Source organism: Orycteropus afer, unplaced genomic scaffold (genome assembly GCF_000298275.1).
Source record: "Orycteropus afer afer isolate SDZICR_OR568_19922 unplaced genomic scaffold, OryAfe1.0 scaffold00428, whole genome shotgun sequence".
Classification (NCBI taxonomy): domain Eukaryota; kingdom Metazoa; phylum Chordata; class Mammalia; order Tubulidentata; family Orycteropodidae; genus Orycteropus; species Orycteropus afer.
Window position 1 is genome coordinate 1,945,231 of NW_006922015.1, and position 10,433 is coordinate 1,955,663.

Consider the following 10,433-nt stretch of genomic DNA (forward strand, 5'->3'; position numbering starts at 1 on the left):
TCCAAATTGTAAGAATAAACTCCTGTTTGTTAAGGCCATCCCATCTGTGGTATGTTCTTGTCAGAGCTGCACTAGTAACCAGAACAGACAGCATCTAGAATGTCTGTGAGTGGGAAGTAGGCCCTTCCACAAGGCAGGATCCAGAAGCAGGACAAGTACTGACAAGAAGAAGACTGCCTCCAAAACCTAGAAGTCTTATAGGCAGAAAACATGTGTTGTGGGAGATAGGTAAGCCAGGCATAGGGAGCAAGAAGATTCAGTTGCCAGAATTTGGAATCAAAAGAGCCAGACCACTAACAAGAGTAAAGGTGCAGATTCCTAGAGGCTAGAGCTGCTTAAATGTCTCCTGCTGATACTCAGAATTGTTCCTGGACTAAATCAATCAAAGTCACATGATCTCAACAGGAGAACAAGGGAGGTGAGGAAAGGAGGGGTGGAGGTAGATTCTAAGTACCAGGTATGACTTGACACTGTCACTTGGTCACTTGATCTCAAGGTGGTCTATTCAATGTTTATGAACAAGCCAACATATCAGAAATCCTAAGCAAATTATAAAGCTTTCTCTGCCCCTCTATCACACACACACATACACACACACATCATGCAACACATACCCTAGAGCAGCAAGAAACTCTCATTCCATTCCTGGAACTCATTATGAGAACTTTCTGTGTACAGGCACTGTGCTGTGAATTGAGACTTCAGAAGGGATTAATATACGGCCTTGACCATCAACAATCCTTTCTGGCTGGGAAATCAGACATGTTATCAGATGGCTTCAGTCCATGTGAATGGGGTTCCAATGGAGAAGTTCCTGGGTTGCTGTGGCCACTGTGGAGGGGCCCATCACCTATAATTGAGGGTAGTCAGGAAGGAGAGAGAAGGGGAGAGGCAAAGCATGAGAGAAACATGAAGTGCCCATGTACTTTAGTACTTCTGCAGCACAATCCATGACCAGAGATCATGGAGCCTGAGGCTGTGAGTTCAAATCCCACCTCTACTATATACCAATGTGAGATGTTGAGCATGTTACTTAATCTTTGTAAACCTCCATTTTCTCCTCTGATCATTTTGAGACCAGAAAAAAAGTGCTAGAGATACCTTTGTTACTTAGTATAAAGTCCATATTCCTAAAGGATGGGGATAACAAATAATAAAAGGCAATTCAAAAAGAAGGCATATGCATACTGATTACTAAAACTATTTAAGATGTATTACTTTTTTTTTTTTTTTTTTTTTAAGGTTTAGTAAGCTACAGCCTCAAAAGCCACCAAAAAACCAAACTCACTGCTGATGAGTTGGCTGCAACTCATAGTGACCCCTCCTTGGGTTTCTAAGGGGGCATCACTGCAGAAGTAGATTGCCCTGTCTTCCTTCCAAGGAGTGGCTACATATACTAAGAATTAGAATTGATTATACTTGACACAAGAAATAGATCAAACTATTTCATCTCCTTGTTTTAAGTTTCCATGAAAATTAGAAATCATTTTATTTTTCTGACAAATTACATGTTACATTTATCATAGACATTTACCACCCACAGATGTAATGAGATGCAGTCAATAATCAGTTAGCAATGTTAGTAGTAAATAGGCAGAAAGACCCCCTGGACAACCTCCCCAAGGTAGAAAGTTACAGTCATTTGTTTCTCTTTGAATTTTTTTTTTTTTTTTACTTTATACTTGCAAATGGAAAAAAAAAAGAATTCTTAAGAATTTAATCAAAATGATTAATTCTGAAGAAACCACATGGGATGACACTGAAGATTGTTTGGCTTCCTTTGTGTGCTTTCCTATTCAGAAGTCTTCTCTTCACTGACCTCACGCTAAAAATAGCAGCATCTCTTCACTGGTAGGTAAAAGTACTAATTACTGAGGATAAGCTAGAAATAACCTTCTGCTGAGTCAAGACATGGCTGGGATGTATGCCAGTATTTCTGTTCACCACAATTGGACAACTAATTCTCTTCACTTGGGCATTAACCATAACAGCGTTCTCCACTGGCGAGGATCAGTGTTTAACAGTGATGGTTTTGATTTCAGTGAAGAAGTCGTAAGAGTCCTTGGCTCCTTCTCTGCCTATCCCAGAACTCTTCATCCCCCCAAAGGGAAGGTTCAGCTCTCTGATGAGCCAGCAGTTGGTCCAGACCAAACCTGCCTGCAGCTTCTTCGCCACCCGGTGGATGCGCCCCACATTGCTGGACCACACAGTAGCTGCCAGGCCATATTTGACGCTGTTGGCTCTTTTAATCACTTCCTCTTCACTATCAAAGGGGACAACACACGTCACCGGGCCAAATATCTCTTCCTTCATGCAGCAGGACTCATCCTTAATGTCCGTTATCACCGTGGGAAGCATAAAGTAGCCGTCCTGATTTCTAGGGGGGAGGCTCAACTTATCCACTCCCTCACCACACAGAATGTGGGCCCCTTCAGCAATAGCTTTCTTGACGTAACTTCTGACCTGAGTGGGTAAAAATTATAATTAGCAACATTTTACCATTTGTGCCTCACATACATCAGCAAAAAATTCAATATTTTCTAACCACCTAGGAGAGATGTATATGGACGTTGCTAAGAAATCAGAATTAACCATCTTCTCACTCAGTAGCTGAGACTGAAGGCCAAAAGACTCTAATCATCATTCAGGCATTTGGTCCTCATTCAAACTGGGAGGTGGAGAAAATGAGCTCATTTCATTTATAAGTGTCAGGCCCTCAGATGAGTGCTTTTCAGACATTATTTCACTTAAGTCTCTGAAAATTCTATTAGGTATTGTTATAGATTGAATTGTCTCCACAAAAATAAATGTTGAAGTCCTAACGCCTGGTACCTGTGAACATGACCTTGTTTGGAAATAAGGTCTTTGAAGATGTTATCAGTTAACATGAGGCCATACTTGAGTAGGGTGTGTTCTAATCCTATCTGAGTGGCATCATATAAAAAGAGAAGAGACATCCACGGGAGATATAGACAGAGGAAGAACAGTCACGTCAAGATGCTTCTACAAACTAAGGAATGCCTGGGACTTCCAGAAACTGGGAGAAAAAAAGAAAGGATTTTCCCCAAAAGCCTTCAGAAGAAGAAATGCTCTGCCAACACTGGTATGGGCTTCTAGCCATCAGACCTGAGACAATAAATTTCTGTTCCTGTAAACCATCCAGTGTGTGGTATTTTATTATGGCAATGAAATTAATACAGGTGTGCATTTTTATCTCCTAATTGAGCTTCAAGGAGCTCCAGTGGTGCAGTGGTTATGCACTCAGCTGCTAACTGAAAGGTCAGCAGTGCAAATTCACTAGGCGCTCTATGGGAGAAAGACCTTGTGATCCATTCCTGAAAAGATTATAGCCTTGGAAACCCTACGGGGCAGTTCTATTCTGTCCTAAGGATCACTGTAAGTCAGAACTGACTTGATGGCACAACAACTGAGCCCCTAAAAGGGTTAATGAGTACCCAGTTTCACACAGCTACTAAAAAGTTAGTATGCACACTCAGTATAACCTAGAGATAAAACTCAAAAGAATATTTCCTCACTTGTTGGGGTACATCCATTGCAGAAAATAAGAAGTAAATGATTTTGTCAAAGGCCAGGATGCCCTTCAATAGCTGAGTTTACAGAATAAATAATTGATAATCTTATTACTGATTATAACTAGAAACCATACCTAGGTAACATACTATAGTTAACTATGATGGAAAATAAATTATGTAATAAGTTAACCCAGTGACTCAGAGTTAATTAATAATGGCTGTAGAAATGACTAATTATAATCATCATATATTTTAATATGGAAATGTTGCCGAAGTTACAATGATACATTATTTTACTCCTAAGGGGAATTGGAGCTCTGGTAGTGTAGTGCCTAAGGCACTTGACTGCTAACCAGATGGCTGGCGGTTCAAACCCACCAGCCACTCCTCGGAAAGAAGATGGGGCAATCTACTTCCATAGTGATACTGCCTCAGAAACCCAAAGAGGGGTAGCTATGAGTCAAGTCCGACTCGACAGCAAACAACAACAACAAGGGGAATTATCAGAATAAAGCAATTGAAAAAATAGCTCTAAAAATTAAAATATAGAACAACAAACATGCAGCAAGAACATGCCTGGTATTTTCTAGGAGAACAGGGAGGCCAGTGTGCAGGATGGAATACGTAAGGGGATGGACACAGAGATAACAGGACAGACCATGAACTGTTTCCTACATCATTCTGAACAACTAAGGCTTTGACTATGAGTAAGGTGGGATTGGACTACATAACCTGATACATGACAGCGATTTATAAAATAACGATAATAATAGAGCAAGGTTTAAAATAACTTTGCTAGGGGACTAACTGCCAGAAGAACAAACAAAATTGTCTTGGAAGAATTACAGCCAGAATGTTCCTTTGATGCAAGAATGGCCAGACTTCATCTCTCATACTTTAGTCATGTTGTCAGAAGGAACCATTCCCTGGAGAAGGAAATCATGCTTAGAAAAGTAACACACTGCTGTCGAGCCAGAGCTGACTCATAGCGACCCCTCCTTGGGTTTCCGAGGTGGTATCACTACGGAAGTAGATTGCCCAACCTTCCTTCAGAGGAGTGGCTGATGGGTTTGAACTGCCAGCCTTCCAGTTAGCAGTCAAATGCCTTAGACACTACACCACCAGAGCTCCTCAGTAAAGTAAAGGGTCACTGAAAAAGGGGAAGACCCACAACAAGATGAACTGACACAGTGGCTACAACAATGGGCATGGCAACAATTGTGAGGTTGGCACAAGACTGGGTAGTGTTTCGTTCTGTTGTGAATGGGGTCACTGTGAGTCGTAACTGACTGAACAGCACCTACCAACAACAGGACCCTTCTTCAAAGAACGACATGTGAGTTCAGGCACAGTAAGTTTTTAAACTGTTTCCTCTTGGATATCATTGGCCTCCCTCTTTGTTTTTCACAAAGGATCATCTAAGCGCACCCCTAAAGTCAGGTGCTGGCCTGGATTACTCTTCTCTACTGAAAGGAACCAGTGCTTGACTAAGAGAAGTTCTATTGCGTGTGTGTGGCAGGGCAACTCAGAGGGTGTTACGGATTAAACTGTTTACCTCCAAAATGTGTGTTGGAATCTTAACCCCTATACCTGTGGGTGTAATCCTGTTTGGAAATAGTTTTCTTTTTTAATTAGATCATATCCAAGTAGCCAAAAAAAAAAAAAAAACTCACTGCCATCCCATCGACTTGATTTTGATTCACTGACTGACAGAAACTCCCATTTGGTTTACAAGGCGGTAAATCTTTAAGGAAGGAGATTGCCTCATCTTTCTTTTGCAGAGCAGCTGGTGGGTTTGAACCACTGACTTTTGTTTAGCAGCCTATACCACCAGAGCTCCTTATACCCAAGTGGAGTAGGTTCTAAATCTAAACACTTCTGAGTTATAAAAAGAGAAGATTAGATATAGAACACGCACACACACTGGGAAAGGCAGACAGATGTCATGTGAAGAACATCTACAAAGCAAGGAACCAAAAAACACTCAGGGCTACCTCCAAGGAAGAAATTGAGATGGACAAGACCTTTGGACTTTTAACTTCCAGAACTGTGAGAAAATACATTTTTGCTCTTTAAAGCCATCTGTGGTAGTTAAGGTTACGTGTCAACATGGCTGGGCATGGTTTTGAGAGGCTGGGCAGCTGGATGTAGTTGTTCCCCGTGATGAGACTGGTAATCAGATCCATGGTGGAATCTACTGGAGCAGCTGAGTAGCTGCCTTAGGGATGTGCTTTGCTTCCGGAACATAAGGAGAAATTTTGAGAAAGGTCTCCTCAGCGGTTTGGCATGCTTGGGCCCTACATGTAGCCCAGTCTTCATTCAGCAGCTCTGCTGATCTTGGGACTTTTTTGAACTTAAACTAGTGGCCTGTCGTGTTGTTTGGTAATCTTGGGATGGTGCCATTTTATTTGTTGACTGTGGGTTTGTCAGCCTCAGCAGACAGCAGCTGCCTGAGTGAAGAGACGCCTCCAGCTCCAGTGGGCTGGGAGCAAAAGGTAGAGCTAAAGATCAAGGTCAAGGGGCCTTCACCCAACCCCTCGATCTTGACACTTTGAACTCAGATTTATAGCCTTCTACACTGTAAGATCCTCGGAAGGAAGGTTGGGCAATCCTACTTCCGTAGTGATACTGCCTCGGAAACCCAAGGAGGGGTCGCTATGAGTTGGGGCCGACTCAACGGCAAATAACAACAACAACAACACACTGTAAGAGAGTAAATCTCTGTTTGTTGAAGCCATCTATTTGTAGTATTTCTGTTAGAGGAGCACAAGAGGTAACCAAAACAGAATTTGGTACAGAGGGAGTGAGGTGCTGCTCTGACAGATACTAAAATGTGGAAACAGGAGTGGAGTGCGTCTTTGACCCAAAATCCCTGCATTGAGACCCTTGCATAGAAACCCTGGCACTAGAGAACTAAAATGCCACTTATAGCAACTCCAGAAAATTAAGACAGGGGACCTGAAGCTGCTGGTTGTAGAGAACAGGGATGCCTCCAGGAGTGCCTGAGGTGGATTCCAAAAGACATGGAGAGCAACAGGTTAGAGTGTGCTCCTGCAGCCAACCAGTGACATGTTAAGCATCAAATGTATTCACTAAACCCCACCATAATCATAATACTTGAAAACTTGATGAGCCTATAAAAGGCCTAAGTTCATTCAGTTGCTCAAAAGGAACAAATGTTCAGAGTATGGTAGAAGAAAAAAAAAAAAAAATGTCATAGCTCCCAATGAGTCCATGTGTGGGTGGGTCAGTTTCTCTACACACACAAAAAGACTGTGTGTTTGAGCAGGTTGCAGGGGGGCGCATACAAACTATTCACTTGGTCACTTTAATTTGTTGAATCATAGCAGTGCCTAAAACAGAAGAAACAGTTTATCTGCTGAGTTAACACAGAGAGATGTTTGAGTCTCAGGTGTGGGGGTGAACACCAGAGGGGACCCAGACCTTACTGTCACCTGCACTCCTGGAAAATGCTCCCAGGAAGTTAACTTTTCTCCACCCCTTTCTCAAAGGAAGCACATAGGAATGTGGGAAGGCTGTTTTCACCAGTTATGTGCATGTATAGAGGGCAGGCATGCAGCCCCAGTAAGCAGAACAGCTGGGCACTAGACAGGACAAAAAAGTCTCTTGCCTCTGGTAAAATCCCTACTCCATGAATGTGGGATTATCCATAACTGTGGGTCCCCCTGGATACTGTAGGAACAACTGCCTATAAGCCTATGGTCTACAGGGGAATGTGACTGGAGCCAGGCTGGCCAGTCTCACCAGCCTAAAGTGAGACCTTCAAGCTGTCTCCCACACTGTCATTTCTGAGTCCACTTACTCTCTGCCCTTTTGCAAGACCATCACACACCTTCTCCCTCCACAAACCTCCAACAGCTCCTCTCCTTCTCACCCTTGATAGGAGACCCTGCTTCCCATTTCACTGGGAAAATAGAAGAAATAAGAAGAGAGAGAGTCAAGCTACTGCATCTTCCCAACTACAAGTATCTGTGCTTCACAATATGTTGTTGTTGTTGTTATGTGCCATCGAGTCAGACCCAACTCACAGCAACCCCTCCTTGGGTTTCCAAGGCAGTATCACTACGGAAGTAGATTGCCCCATCTTCCTTCTGAGGAGTGGCCAGTGGGTTTGAACCACCAGCTTTCTGGTTAGCAGTCAAGTGTCTTAGGCACTATGCTAATATAGTGGAGGTCAAAATTAAAATGTAATCAATGGATCAAAGAATTGTGCAGTGTCAGAAATTTCTATAAACTTAACTCTGTCCCTCGTTGGTTAACTGATGAGGGAAAGTCTCCCTTGGTGGGTCTCAGTTATTACAGCTGTAAAACAAGGTCCTTCTAGCTCCAAAACACTATGACTTCTTATGGGAGTCACATGATGGTAATTAATTAAAATGACCCTAAAGATCTTCACAAATCATTTAGAGGTCATGATGGCTTCTCCCAGATGACCACCAATTGTCACCCCTCTGACTAAGAACCACACAATTTTGATTGTGCTGATACTTCTGAACCCCATCTGCCACACCCAATCCTGACACACCAGGACCTTTTCCATAGGAAACTTTGGAGTAACTACAGAATTCCCAGTGACCCACGGTCCACACCATTCTTATTGTTGTTGTTAGGTGCTGCTGAGTCAGTTCCAACTCATGGCGATCCTATGTACCACAGAACAAAACACTATCTGGTCCTGCACCATCCTTACAATCATTGCCATGCTTGAGCCCATCGCCCCAACCACTGTGTCAATCTATCTCGTGAGGGTCTTCTCCTTTTTCACTGACACTCTACTTTACCAAGCATGATATCCTTCTCCAGGGACTGGTCTCTTCTGATAACATGACCAAAGTACAAGAGACAAAGTCTAGCCATTCTTGCTTCTAAGGAACACTCAGGCTGTACTTCCTCCAAGATAGATGTGCTCATTCTTCATACAGTCCATGTTACATTCAATATTCCTCATCTATTATTAGATGGCCTTTATGTTTTGAAATTCACCTTCACTACTCTACTGGTGGAGCTCTAGTAGCATAGTGCTTAAGGCACTTGACTGCTAACCAGAAGGCTGGCGGTTCAAACCCAACAGCTACTCCTCAGAAGGAAGATTGGGCAATCTACTTCCGTAGTGATACTGCCTTGGAAACCCAAGGAGGGGTTGCTATGAGTCAGGTCTGACTCGACGGCACATAAAAACACTCTACTGGTAGTGTCCCCTTGCTGACTTCTCAAATGCTTTCATTTCATATGGATACTGCTTAAAATCCAAAACATTTCATTTCTGTGCCCAGATACATACAGGTCATAATTTTTCAAAAATAGGGTAATAATTATCAATATTTCAAAGCGCAGATGTGTGCTATGCCTTGTATCAATCCTTTCTCCAAATAGGACCTCTTTCTGTAACTTATATTGCAAAGACGTACGTACTTTCTCCAAATGTGCTTTACTTATCAGTGCTCCCATGCTGGCTGTTGGATCAGAGGGAATGCCAACTTTCCACTTTCTGGTAGCTTCTACAAATCTCTTCAAAAATTCTCTATAGATACTCTTCTGGACAAAGATCCTGCTGGTACAGAGGCAGATTTCACCCTGCCAAGAAAGACACAAGAGGTTAATGACAAAATTGGAGACAAACTCTTTCCTGTGATCAGCCTATACCTTTGATCACTTGCAGTGTATCAGGCACAGTTCTAGGTGATAGAATACTGTAGAAAGCAAGACAGACAGAGTCCTGCCATGTGGAACACATAGTCAGGTGGGGAACACAGACACCAGCCCATGTTTTAAAAAACTCAACAAATAATATAATTTCAGGTAGTGATCAAACCAATACAGAAAAATTAAGCAGAGTTTGGGAAAAGAAACTGATGGAGGGGCAGCTATTTTACCAAAGGAAGTCATGGAGGCACTTGTGAAGAGGTGATATTTGAATTGACACTTGATTGATGTGAAGGGGTTGGGCAGGCAAAGATCTGGTGGAAGAGCATTCTCAGCAGCAAGTGTGGAAGACCAGGGGCAAGAAGGAGCCTAGAGTGTGAGGAACAGCAAGGAGGCAGGTGAGGCTGAGGGTGGGAATGGGGGAGCACTGGGATGTGAGTGATAGGAGATGAAGTCAAGAGGTGAGGAAACCAATCCCATGCAGAATCTCATAGGCTTGGTTAGGAGCTTGCATCTTATTCCCAGTATTGTGAAGTATGATTATTCTAGCAGCTGTGTGGTGAATAGAATGGAAGGGAGCCAGAGCGGGACCAGAGGGACAAGTTACAAAGTATTACAGGAATCTTCATAAGTAAATCTAGCTTGGACCAGAGTGACACCAAAGGAAATGAAGAAAAGTTCACCAATTTCAACCAGATTTAAAGGAGCATGGGACTGCTAACCAGAAGGTTGGTGGTTCAAACCTGCCAGCCGCTCCACAGAAGCAAGACTGGGCAATGTACGTCTGTAAAGATTTACTGCCTCAGAAACCCAATGGGGGTCACTATGAGTCAGAATTGACTCGAGGGCAGTTGGTGGGGACCCTGTGTAAGAAAAGTGCATGGAAGACTAAAGAAGTGATAGGATTTAGGATACATTTTAAAGGTAGAACCAACAAGACTTGTTGATAGATTAGATGTGAGGTGTGAGGAAAAGAGAACACAAAAAACAAGGAAGAATCCTAGGTTTTCATCCTTTGTGATGGTTTTGGGCTAGTGCCATTCCCTGGAAAAGCAAACACAAGACAGGGAGAGGAGCAATACTGAAGTCCAGGTGAGGGAGAGAAATCAAAAGTTGTGTTTTAAACATGTAATATTTCAGATGCCTAAGAACCATACAAGGAGACATGGTGGTGCAAGCGTTAAGCACTCAGGTGCTAACTGAGAGGTTGTCTGTTCCAACACACCAGCAGCTCTG

General features: G+C 42.8%; 1 protein-coding gene across 1 annotated transcript in view; it reads right to left on the reverse strand.

Moving 5' to 3' along the window:
* Positions 1–2,010: 2,010 nt before the first annotated feature.
* Positions 2,011–10,433, reverse strand: part of ALDH8A1 (aldehyde dehydrogenase 8 family member A1) — a 40,565-nt gene continuing 32,142 nt past the window's right edge. The window contains exons 6-7 of the mRNA XM_007954038.2: positions 8,967–9,128; positions 2,011–2,463 (exon numbers count right to left, since the gene is read on the reverse strand). Coding sequence (XP_007952229.1) covers positions 2,011–2,463; positions 8,967–9,128 — 615 coding nt within the window. The remainder of the gene's footprint in view (positions 2,464–8,966; positions 9,129–10,433) is intronic.